We start from the raw sequence: 12530 nt of genomic DNA on the forward strand, positions 1-12530 counted from the left end.
ATTGCGCAAAAATTTATTTATCCCACACTGCCAGCTGCGTTCTTGTGAAGTTACAGAATCCAGCGGCTTTTTTTTTTTTTTAAATCATATTTGCTGAAACATGAGCAGGAGTGAAATTACAAACATGTGAATGAACATGATATGTCAGACTGATCTCCCAATGAATGCCAAGTCCAGATTAGCTAAGACACGGAAAGCTCAAGCAAATTGGTGAGCCCCTCATTTCAGTATTGTTAAAGCAGCTAAGAGTCTTCCATTGCTTCTGGGATGGCAGGTGCTAAACCCATCACTCCACAGGATGGTCTCATCTGATGCCTGAAACCCCCCTTTGAGGTAGGCGTTATTACTGATAGGAGTCCTAACACTATTGTATAGATGGGGAGGCCAAGTGACGCCCAGAGAGACTCGTAATTTGTTCCTGCTCACCATGTAGGGTGGGCAGGACTTTGTTCCAACCCTGACTGGTTCTGAAGATAGGTGTACATTTAACCCAAGTCCTTCTTCTTCGGACATACATTCAAAAGACTGTGCACCAGGGCTTTTTTTTTTTTTTTGATGGGGCTAGGGTTTGAACTTAGGGTTTCACACTTGCAAAGAGGGCTCTCTACCACTGAGTAGTCCATTTTGTTCTGGTTATTTTGGAGATAGGGTCTCATGAACTATTTGCCTGGGCTGGCCTTGATCCTCCTGATCTCTGCCTCCCGAGTAGCTAGGAGTCCAGCTTTTTGATATTAAGCTGCTTAATAAATTCAGTAAGAGGCAACAGGGAGCAATTTAATGAGCGTCCAGAAAACGATGGAGTCTGAATCTAAACACTGCTTTGCTGACTGAATGGCACAAGATCATGCTTCCTAAACTCTAGAGCAAAGAGGGGTGAGCTCCAATCTGTAGGCCAAATCCTGCCCAGGACCTGTTTTTGGTAGATGAAGTTTATTGGAACATAGCTATGCCTGTTTATTTACACAATTATATTTACTTATTGTGGTACTGGGGTTTGAACTCAGGATCTACACCTTGAGCCACTCTGCCAGTCCTTTTTTGTGATGGGTTTTTTCGAGTTAGGGTCTCCTGAACTATTTGCCTGGGCTGGCTTTGAACCACGACCCTCTTGACCTCTGCCTAGGGTAGAGCTAGGGTTACAGGTGTGAGCCACCAGCATCCAGCTTACTATCTGGTCTTTTTTTTTTTCAGAAAAAGCAACCTTTTTCTGCCTTAGGATTTTTTTTTTTTTTCCCTTTCTGGTGCTGGAAACCAAACCCAGGGCCTCCCAAGTGTTCCCAACCCCTAGAATGTTATGCTTAGCCTTTTGTGTGCTATCGCCCCCTTCTGGCAGTTTAGTGGAACCTCTACAAGAATAATGTTTTAAACGCACAAAAATAAACTAAAAGACAATAGGAATACAAAAGAAACCAATTATATTGAAATAGCTACTGAAATATTAAAAGAAAAAAAATCTGTAATATGGCAGTATGTGTGTTTTATCAGTGTATTAGATGACCTACAAGAGCTAGCAGCAGGGCCAGGTACATGCGGCTCACGTCTGTAATCCCAGCTACTCAGGAGGCAGAGATTAGGAGGATTGAGGTTCGAAGCCAGCCTCAGGGAAATAGTTTGTGAGACCCTATCTAAAAAAAACCCAACACAAAAAGGGCTGGTGAAGTGGCTCAAGGTGCAGGCTCTGAGTTCAAGCCCTAGTACCGCAAAAAAAGAAGGGCTAGCAGCGAGTCCTGTAACTACAGAAATTTCTAAATGTGAAAGCTATTTTAATCTAGTTACAACAATTGTTATGAAAACACCTGCTATTTCTGCTGGCGACAAGTTCTCACACTACATTATAAGATCAATTGCCTATTTTTGAAATTGAAGGATGTGCCAATTTTCAGTACAGTTTTGTTTTATCCCAGTCAAGTTCACTACCTTTTAATTTTTTCTTTTTCTTTTTTTTTGTTTAAGTTTTAGCGAGGATTTCTTTTAGTATAACAGGATAAAGCACAGACAAGGGGGTGGGGAGAAAAAGAGAAACATTTCCTTTTCCCCACATGGGAAATGGGAGCAAAGACTCCTTACCTCCTACATTTTATTCATGGATATGTGTGGTCCCAGAGTGAGAATCAGGTTTAGAGTGTTCTTCTAAGTTTTCTTGTCAGATCCCTGCCTGAAGTACAGTGACAGTCACTTCATTTCTTTTTAGCAACCATCAGAGGTAAAATCCAGAAAAATCAGATAATCAGATCTCACTGCTCAGTTGCAGGGCTTAACTACATTTCTGACACTAAAGCGAAAGGTCTAATTTTTTCCTTTTAGACTGTATTTTTCTTTTTAAACCATAAATTTACTTGTTCTATTCTATTCTACTCTTCTTTGTGGGACTGGGGTTTGAACTCCGGGCTTCTCTCTTGCAAAGCAGGCACCCTGCCACTTGAGCCACACCTCTAGCCCTTTTTGCTCTGGTTATTTTGGAGATGGGGTCTCATGAACTATTGTCCAGGCTGGTCTGGAACATCAGCCTCGTATTTTATGGTTCCTCCCATAGCTGAGACGACAGATGCACCCCCTGCCCCCAGCTTTTTTCCATGAAGATGGGGTCTTGTGAACATCTTTGCTTGGGCTGGCCTACAAATGCAATCCTCGGGATCTCAGCCTCCTGTGTAGCTGGGATGACAGGCGTGCACCACTGTGCCTGGCTCATAAATTTTTTCGTAAATGAGGTGTACTGGTTGAAGTATTCCCCCCAGAACTGCCAGCTCTTCAAAGGCCACGGACTGTTTGTTCCTACCCCCACCTGATCCCCAGTGTTTGTCACACAGTGCAGCTCGGGGGATGTTGACTGAATAAAGGACTGACATATGTGAGCTGACAGATCTTTCTGCAGTTTCAGTTGCTATTAAAATGAGTGATGATGTAGGATATCAACTGAAAAGTAAAAACAGAATCCTATTAATTTAAAATTTTACAAGCATCACAGACTTATAAAAGAGAGTGAACAGTCCATGGAGACACAGCAGTGGCACACATCTAAATTTTTAGAGCACACGTCTTTCCTAGAGCAGTTTAGACAGTACTATACGTGCGAAGTTCATCTGCATCAGTCATGATGAACCATTTTCATAAATGAACCTGAGCTCAGCTACGGGGGAGACCGCTGAGGAAAATCCACTGAGCATCAGTTATGCCGGGGTCTTACCTTGCTGAAGTAGACTACACCAATGTCCCCAAACCCCCCTCCATCCCTTCTCTGCCTCCTAACAAGGGTAGGATGACCCACCATGACCCACAACCATAGGCTCCACCACTGGATTTGGCTGTTGTCATTTGTGACTTGACACAACGATGGCTAAAAATGGCCTTTTTAATGGAGTTTGCTTGCTTGCTTGTCCCTTGGTCATGGCCCTGAGAAGGCCACTCCTGGCCTAGGCAACTTGGTCCCAGGAAAAGGACGACGGACACGCAGTGCAGAGCTGCCCAGGCTGGCACAGACTCTCAGGCTTGTGAGTACAGTCAAGGTCACAGAGGCACTGAGATGATCACCAGTTTGTTCATGGGTTTTTTATTATGCCTCATCACTGTGACAGTCGTGATACGGAGGTCGGCACCACCAAAGCACAGAACTAAAGTATGCAGCAATGGTTTTGGGATGGCGTGGCCGGTACAAGAGGAAAAATCAGCAATTCACATTTAATGTCAAATGACAGATATCTGGCAAAACTGTCACTTGCAGAAACTTGGAAGAGAGAAAATGCATGAGTTTGGACTTGAGTAAAGAGATGGATTCCAGCAGAACAGTGAGCTGGGTTTACAAGCTGCATATGATTCGATACTACGAGAAAGAAAAACTTATAAAGGAACCGGCCCTTTTCCAAGCAGAATTGAGAACAGAAAGTAGAGGGTTTCCTGGGTACAGCTGCTCTTCTCCAGCCAGCTCTCTAAAGTCAGATGACCAGAGGTCAGGTGTCCAGGGACCTGATCTCCCAGCGAAGACCTTGTGAGAACTAGGGGAACCTCAAGGCAAGACTTCAGAACCTCCAAGGAATTCAGCCAGGTCAAGTAGGTTCTCCTAGTGCTCATGTTCTGTTAGAGGAAGAAAGCGCCTACAGTCGAGTTTAGAACGAGAGAGGACTTCAAAGGAATTGTGTGGCTTGTAGATACGTACGAAACCCACAAAATTATAAAGATAGCTCTACCAACAACATCTTCAGCAGCCTAGACGAAAATAAAATGTGAAAAGACCCCCTTTGCTTAGGCAAAGGAAGCAGGCAGAGAAAAGTGCTCCCAGCTTTTTTCAGGAGTGGGTAAGGAAGGTGATGAAAGAATGTTCCAAATGGGCAGAGTCAAAAATTGAGGAACCAACTCAAAGCCTAATCAAGAAACTTCCCTGTGCCCTGAGCAGGGGCACCAGAGATCACAGGCCCACAGGGACTTTACAGACCAGTGACTACTAGGGGCCTCCCATTCCTCCCTTCCAAAGGGCGGGTGGTCATAATATCCTGAGCAGTTTCACCATTCCACACTTGTTTTTGGTGGTACTGGGGTTTGAACTCAGGGCCTCAAGTTCACCAGGCAGGTGCTCTACCACTTGAGCCATGCCCCCAGTCTGTTTTTGCTTTAGTTATTTTTCCGATAGGGTCTTGTGTTTTTACCTGGGGTCAGTCTTGGATCTTGATCCTTTTCCTATGCCCACTCCATAGCTGGAATCACAGGTGCATAGCACCACGCCCAGTACATTTGTTGAGATGGGGTCTCACTAACTTTTTGCCCAGGCTGACCTTGAACTGCCATCCTCCCAATCTCTACCTCCTGAGTAGCTGGGATTATAGGTGTGAGCCACCATGCCTGGGCCCCAGACTTCTTTTTACTTCAATTGTCGCTGGATGAAAAGCACCACATCCTGACCCCACGGAGGTCACACAGTCCTGTCTTTAAGTCCAATCTTATGATTGGGTGAGATTTGTGGGGGGGGTCTCAGGAGAGCATCAATGTATTTTGCTTATCAGAGAGAGGTGAGTGACGGCAGGGAGAAAGCTGGACTGTGACTGTTTGCAAAAATGCTCACGATTCTTCATCCTCCTCACGTCCCTGACCTTTGCCACATAACCTGGTGACTTGTCACTGTGGGTGAGCTCAGTTCCCTCTGAAACACCAGAGCAATCCTGTGACTTGCTGAAGCCAATGTGGTATCTACAGACTTGTACAATCAGACACAAGAGGGCTTGTGCGTTAAGACTTGCTTGCTTGCATGATAAAAGCGAGAGCACACAAGGGAGGGGTGAGGATAGGTAAGACACCTAAAAAACTAGCTAGCATTTGTTGCCCTTAACGCAGAGAAACTAAAGCAGATACCTTAAAAGCAACTGAGGCCAATAGGAAAAGGGGAACAGGTACTAGAGAAAAGGTGAGATCAAAAAGAATTAACCTAGAAGGTAACACCCACGCACAGGAAATCAATGTAAGTCAATGCCCTGTATAGCTATCCGTATCTCAACTAGCAAAAACCCTTGTTCCTTCCTATTATTGCTTATACTCTCTCTACAACAAAATTAGAGATAAGGGCAAAATAGTTTCTGCTGGGTATAGAGGGGGTGGGGGGGAGAGGGAGGGGGCGGAGTGGGTGGTAAGGGAGGGGGTGGGGGCAGGGGGGAGAAATGACCCAAGCCTTGTATGCACATATGAATAATAAAACAATAATAATAATAAAAAAAAGACTTGCTTGCTTGTACCTTTGTCATGGTCACAAGAAGGCTGAGCCTGGGCCAACCCATGGTCCCAGAAGCAGTGCCAGGTCACCCCAGACAAGGCCAGTGGATGCCCAAACTTCCCCACACATGTGATTAGGCTGAGCTACCATCCGCAGCCATGCCCTGCTGACTTGAAGTGTGTGAGCAGTAAGTACTCGTTACAACCAGTGAGATGGGCAATGGTCGTTACATAGTGTATCAGCTAACCGATACATATGCCAGAAGACTGACTTTGGGATGTGTGCATGTATACTTCGCAGTGCTGGGGATCCAACCCAGGGCCTTATGTATGCTACTGCTGAGCTACATCCCCAGCCCTTTTTGTGTGTTTTTTGATCAAGCTGTCCCACCTGGAACAAATCAGAGTACACTTGGAAACTCGCTGACATGCCTGACTAATGCAGACGTCTGTGAAGGATATCTCCATTTTGTGCCCTGCACTTTCTCCGTTACAAAGTCTATCAGCGAATAACTTACGGCTCTTTAGCTGTCTGTATCACACGTCCATGACACACACACACACACACACACACACACACACACACACACACACACGGACCGGCTCCTCCTTACTTGCAGCTCTAAGGCACCGCTGTGAGGACAGGTGGCCAGGCCGAGCGGCGGGCACACTTACCCGTGTGGGAGCGCAGGTGCACAGTGAGCTGGCTGGAGTTGCGGCTGGCGTAGGGGCAGAGCTGGCACTTGAAGGGACGCTCGTCCGAGTGGATCCGCAGGTGCTTGTTGAGGCTGCTGCTGTCCGCGGCCGCATAGTCGCACGTCTTGCACTTGTAGGGCTTTGCGCCCGTGTGGCACCGCATGTGGGTCTTCAGCTTGTCCTTGCGGCTGAAGCACTTGCCACAGATTTCACACTTATGCGGTTTGTCTCCTTCACGTGCACACGATGGCAGCGGGAAACAAGATGAAAAGGAAACGGCTTATTTCCCATCACTTGGGAGAAAAAGAGGCACGCACCCACCAAGGGACGTTTAGAAACCCCCACAGGCGCCAGCATCACAGGGGAGGGGCCCCTTCTTCTGTTTTGCATATTGGAATTTTCTAATCTTTCTCTAGGATGACTATGAATTTATTATTATTATTTATTGTTTTATTATTCATATGTGCATACAACGCTTGGGTCATTTGAGTTTATTATTATTATTAGTTTTTTGGGGTGTTATTGGGTCATATTTGCTAGGCAAGTGCTCCACCGTTTGAGCCATTGCCTCCAGCCATGAACTCCTTGTTAATTAAAAATAGAAAGCAATTAAACCAAGAGTTTAAAGTACATAGCTCTGTACAGTAAGGAACAGTTGTCTCCTGGGCTCCAATCCCCTTTTCCTTTTACACAGAGAGGCCAGAAAATTTAAAATCCCAGCTGGATGATAAATAAGTTGGGTCCAGCACAGTTTCTTCTTGTCTTTAAAGCATTTAACTCTTCTGAACACAACTCACTCCTTTTAAAGAAAAATAAAAATTGAAATATATATAAAAAAAAAGCCGCAGCCCAAGCTGGTGGCTCACGCCTGTAACCCCAGCTACTCTGGAGGCAGAGATCAGGAGGATGGCAGTTTGAAGCCAGCCCAGGCAAATAGTTCATGAGACCCTATCTCAAAAATACCCAGCACAAAACAGGGCTGGCAGAGTGTCTCAAGTTGGTAGAGCACCTGCCTAGCAAGTGTAAAGCCCTGAGTTCAAACCCCAGTACTGCCAAACAACAACAACAACAACAACAACAAAACAGTTTAAAACTGCAAGTTTTAGCAGAGTTCAGGGTGACCAGCTGCAGACGACTTTTTCCAGACTTAGTTGCAGCTGGGTGTGGTTGTAGGATGAAGGTTTTGTCAAAGCAGTGGCAGAGAAAATAAAGTTTCAGAACAGGAAACTGTTTAGCTGGGTGTAGTAGGGCACATGGGAGGCTGAGGCAGGAGGAGGATCTTTAGTTCTAGGCCAGCCTGGGCTACCAGGCTACCTAGGGAGACTCTATCTCAAAAAAAAAAGAGCTTGCTTTTTCTTTCTCTTTTCCTCTTTCCCTCCTTCCTTGCCCACTGTAATTAAAACACAGAGGTGCCAGCAGTGTGGGCAGCAGCAGGCAGAGGACTGATACGACAGAGACCACAACGATCGAAGGACCCAGATTCCTGGACACTTCCGGGGCCAGAGCTGCCTATCTGCCTGAGGCCAACCATTACCTAGGCAGTCAGGTGACAGACACACCTAACTGTTTAGACTGGGGTTTACGCTTCTTTGTTACAGTAACTTAAACTGAACCTCACTGATGCATGTCACCCTGTGAGCAACTGTCTACTTTTCCTCTTGTTTTTGTTTTTGTGGTGCTGGGGATGGAACCCAGGGCCTCACACACATTAGCCAAGCCTCCCACACTCTACCACGGAGCTCCAATTTTTTTTTCCTTCCTTCAGTGGTACTGGGGTTTGAACTCAGGGTCTCATGATTGCTAGAAGGCGCTCTACCAATTGAGCCACTCTGCTAGCCCTTTTTTTGTGTTGGGTATTTTCGAGATAGGGTCTTGAGAACTATTTGCCCGGGCTGGCTTCAAACTGCCATCCTTCTGATCTCTGCCTCCTGAGTAGCTAGGATTATAGGTGGGAGCCATAGGCACCCACCTGTGTTTTCTTTTTTTGTGTGTGTGTGTACCTGCATATATGTGCATGTGTACTCCTTTTGGCACAAAAGCCTTCTTGACTAACATCAACCTAAATGCTTACCTTTGAATAGCACTGTGCCTTTGAATTATTTCATCCTCTTAACAACTGGGCCTGATCCCAGGACTACCTTGCTTGTTTAGCCAGACACTCCACATCTTCCCTGTTGATTACTTTCTTGCTCTTAAAGTAATTCTGATCATCTTCTTCATGTCATAAACATCTAGCATGTGATCTGAAGGCTGAAGTGTTTTACTGTATGGATGTACCATGAATTACTGATTCAATTCCCTACAAGTCACACTAACGTATGCCAGCGTATGACATTCAAGGTGGCCTGTGGCATTAGCTTAATAAGAGAGGGCAGGATTAATTGTGAGTGTTGCAGGCCTTATAGGCATCCAAAAAGACTGAGAATGACATACAGTGGACTAGTAAAGCAGGTGACTCTGGGACACGGGATTACATGATTAGAAAGGGGTAGACTGTGAGTAGGGATGTTCACTTTACATGTCAAATGTGTATTTTGGCCAAATCCTACACAGCCAGGCAAGGAAATGGGTTGCCAGCCAAAGCTGGTCACTATCATCTTAGAATAAACATGTGACTTTTTTTTGGTGGCATTGGGGATTGAACTCAGGGCATAGCAAGTGTGCTACCTTTTGAGCTATGCCCGCACTCTTTTTTTTGTGTATGTGTTATTTTTGAGATAGGGTCTTACTAATTGTCCAGGCTGGCCTTGAACTTATGATCCTCCTTCCTCCATTTCCTGACTAAATGGGATTATAGGCATAAGCCACCATGCCTGATTTAAGGCAATCGTTTTACTTTATTTTTTGGCAGTACTAGGGTTTGAACTCAGGGCCTCACGCTTGCTAGGCAGACTCTCAAACACTTGAGCCATGCCCCTAGTCCAAGACAATCATTTTATTTAAAAAAATTTTAGCAACCAAATATAAAGATCCAGAAACAATAACTTCTCAACACCGTCAGCTGCCCAGTATTCCCATGGTCATGTCTGAGTCTAGGGCAGAGATCTGCTGGGGCTCTGGCCACTCCCCAGCCCCAGGGCTGTTAAGCACACTGGCCTCTCTGAGAGTAACACAGGATGCCTTGGAGTCACCGTCTGGCCTGCAGGTGCTCATGTTGTTGCTCTTCTAAACGCCATCTGGCTACCTCATGGGATGCTTCCTGAAGCTCGAGGAACAGATCTGAAGTCACAGCCCTCCTTTATGTTTTTCAATACTTTCCCAGTAGTCACTGATAGTGACAGTACTTTACAGTAAAATGCTGGCAACACATGGAACTCAATTATTTGGACAATCAGAATAAGTCCAAGTGACACGACATGGTGAGGATGGTTAGATCTGATGGTGACCCCATTGCAACAAGCCCCTCGTTGGTCATGACCAAGGAATATAAGTAACAACCGTTAGCTCGTTGATCTGCCAAAGGCTGAGGCTGAACAGCAGATGTAGGACAACTAGTGGGACCAGTCACATTTCAGAGTGGCCTCGGTGGATACACATTTACACTCTTTGAAGAGAAGCATCTAGTACTTGTCGCCTAAAAGGAGCTGGGCATGGTGGCTCATGTCTGTAATCCCAGTGGAGATTGGAAGGATCGAGGTTCGAGGCCAGACTGGGCAAAAAAGTTAGCAAGACACCATCTCAACAAAGAAGTTGTGTGTGGTTCACATCTATAATCCCAGCTCCTTGGGAGTCAAAGGTAGGAGGACTGTGGTCCAAGGCTGGGCCTTGGCAGAAAACAAAAATAAAAATAAAAAATAAGAAACCCTATTTGAAAAATAACTAAAGCAAAAATGGACTGGGAGTGTGGCTCAAGTGAGAGAGCACCTGCCTAGCAAGCACAAGGCCCCGAGTTCAAACCACAACAGAACATAAAAATTACTATTGCTTCCCTTCTCTTTTCTCGTTATCACAAACACACACATTTATCAAATGAGAATAGTGTGTGTGTTGGAATTGCAATTGACCTTGGCAGGTTAGTTCTGAGGATGGCTGAGCAGCTCACGCCCTCACCCCCACTGATGCCTTTCTACTGCCTTTACTCTCGTTCTGTCAAATCACGTGTAAAAGTAGTGTCTCGCTTTCATTTAATCTATATTGTAAACTGGTGACCGCCATGAGGTTTGGAGTCCTATCATGTGCCCGACTTCCCTGGGTCCCCAGCTCCTGGCACAGGTGGGCAGGTGTTTGGGGCAGGCTGGCTGAGGACTCGCCACCTACCAGTGTGGATTTTTAAGTGACGCTCCATGTCTTTCATGCCATAGGCTGTCTTGAATTGGCAACCTGAAAAAAAACCAAGGAAGGATTACAAAGGGAAGTGGAGGAGCTTTAGAGTGGAGAAACTGGCAGAACGTCCTCATCCAAGTGACGAAAGTTAACTCAGTAAGGACACAGAGGACACGCCCCCTGGTTGATATGCCAAAGGACACAGCATCACTTCTGTGTCTCCCCAGGCTCCATAACCTCCATGTAACTCGACGTCAGCCAGATCCATCCGCATGGATGAGGCTCACGTCTGTAATCTTAGCTACTTTGGGAGGCTGAGATCAAGAGGATTTTGATTTGAGGCCAGCCTGGGCAAATTTGTGAAACCCCTCCCCCAATCTCCAAAATAACCAGAACAAAATGGACTGGAGGTGTGGCTCAAGCAGTAGACTGCCTGGTTTGCAAGTGTGAAGCCCTCAGTTCAAATCCCAGTCCCACCAAAACAAACAAACAAAAACCCTAAAATGATTGGTCTGTACTCTTCAAAAATGTCAAGCTCACAAAAGACAAAAGCTTATCTGTTCTTGATCACAGGAAACTAAAGACACATAAGAACCCAATGTGACGTGTGGTCATGGGTTAGACCCTGGGCCAAGGAGGGGACATGTCTCTCCTTTGAAGGAGGGGACACTGGAGGGAAGATTGGTGGAAGCCAAACCAGCTCAGCAGGTGTGAAAATAAGTAGTAGATATAAATGTCACTTTCCTGATTTTATGATTGTCCTGTAGCTACAGAAATGACGTCCTGTCTCTAGGACGTGACCACTGAGGTATTTAGGGGCAGAGGGCCATCTTGCCTGCAAACTACTCGTATGTGGTTTTGGGGGAAAATATGGATACCTAGAAAGAATGCCAAAGCCAATGGGGTAAGATGTGAACTTTGTGGGAATAGAGAGGAAAGGTACACAGGGACTTTTTTTTTCCACTATTTTTGCAACTTTTCTGCAAGCTTGAAATTATTTCCAAAAAAATGAGAAAGAAATCTCTCTGATGCCCTCTGAAGCCACAGCACAGGAAGAGACAACAGCAATGTGTGTTTCACGAGTTCCCTTGCAAAAGTTCGTGACTAGCGGTCTGGGAGCCAGTGTGCCGTGCCCATGCCAGGCCTGCGGGGCTCTGACTTCTGTGCAGGTGGCCTGGAGCACAGTCACACCCGTTTATCAAGAATCCATGAGGACAAGCCCTGGGAGCTGGACAAATGCCACTTCCTCTGCCCACCAGGACACAATGCTGCCCTTACCTGGATAGCAACAGTTTAGCCTTTTCTGAGCAGGGGGTGTCGTGGGCTTTTTGGTGCGTGGCTTGGCGGGGAGAGAGATGACGGTGGCTGTCTGGTTTTCACTGCTGTCTGTGGGTAGGTAAGTTTGATAGCCGTGTTCAAAAACAAACTCTGGAGCTGAAACTAAAAGAGGCGGTGCCTGTTAATTATCACAATATGAATGTCCAACAGCTAATCTCTTTGTGGAGAATAAACATGCTAGACTGTTTATCTGGCCTCCTGATGTTTAAGTGACCATGTGACTCAGCTGTAGCACATGAGACCCTACAGAACATCTGCTGTGGAGCTTCTGTAAAAGATTTTGCTTCCTGACTTTTAGCAGAAGGAGAAACAGAAGAGGAAAGTTCATTGTTGTTGCCTTGGATCCCCACGTCTTTTCTGTGGATACAATGCAGTGAGGATGTGATGCCTGGACCCACACAGCCATTCTGTAACAATAAGGGGAAAGCAGGAAAATTGGGTGTTGAACCAGAGCTCTGAGAGCCCAAATCTAGACTTTTTGAATGAATAAGAAATGTGTCTATAGTTTGTGTCAGGAAGGTTTTGTTAACAAATCCTAACAA

At 45.8% G+C, this 12530-nt stretch overlaps 1 protein-coding gene across 4 annotated transcripts in view; it reads right to left on the reverse strand.

The window, feature by feature from the left end:
• Zfp64 (ZFP64 zinc finger protein) overlaps positions 1–12530 on the reverse strand; it is a 75852-nt gene that overhangs the window by 45508 nt on the left and 17814 nt on the right. For 3 of the 4 annotated variants that reach the window (XM_074074991.1, XM_074074990.1, XM_074074989.1), the window contains exons 3-5: positions 11929–12090; positions 10645–10707; positions 6367–6618 (exon numbers count right to left, since the gene is read on the reverse strand). In XM_074074991.1, coding sequence (XP_073931092.1) covers positions 6367–6618; positions 10645–10707; positions 11929–12090 — 477 coding nt within the window. The remainder of the gene's footprint in view (positions 1–6366; positions 6619–10644; positions 10708–11928; positions 12091–12530) is intronic. The other variant, XM_074074992.1, reaches the window with a different exon arrangement.

This window comes from Castor canadensis, chromosome 5 (genome assembly GCF_047511655.1).
Source record: "Castor canadensis chromosome 5, mCasCan1.hap1v2, whole genome shotgun sequence".
Lineage (NCBI taxonomy): Eukaryota > Metazoa > Chordata > Mammalia > Rodentia > Castoridae > Castor > Castor canadensis.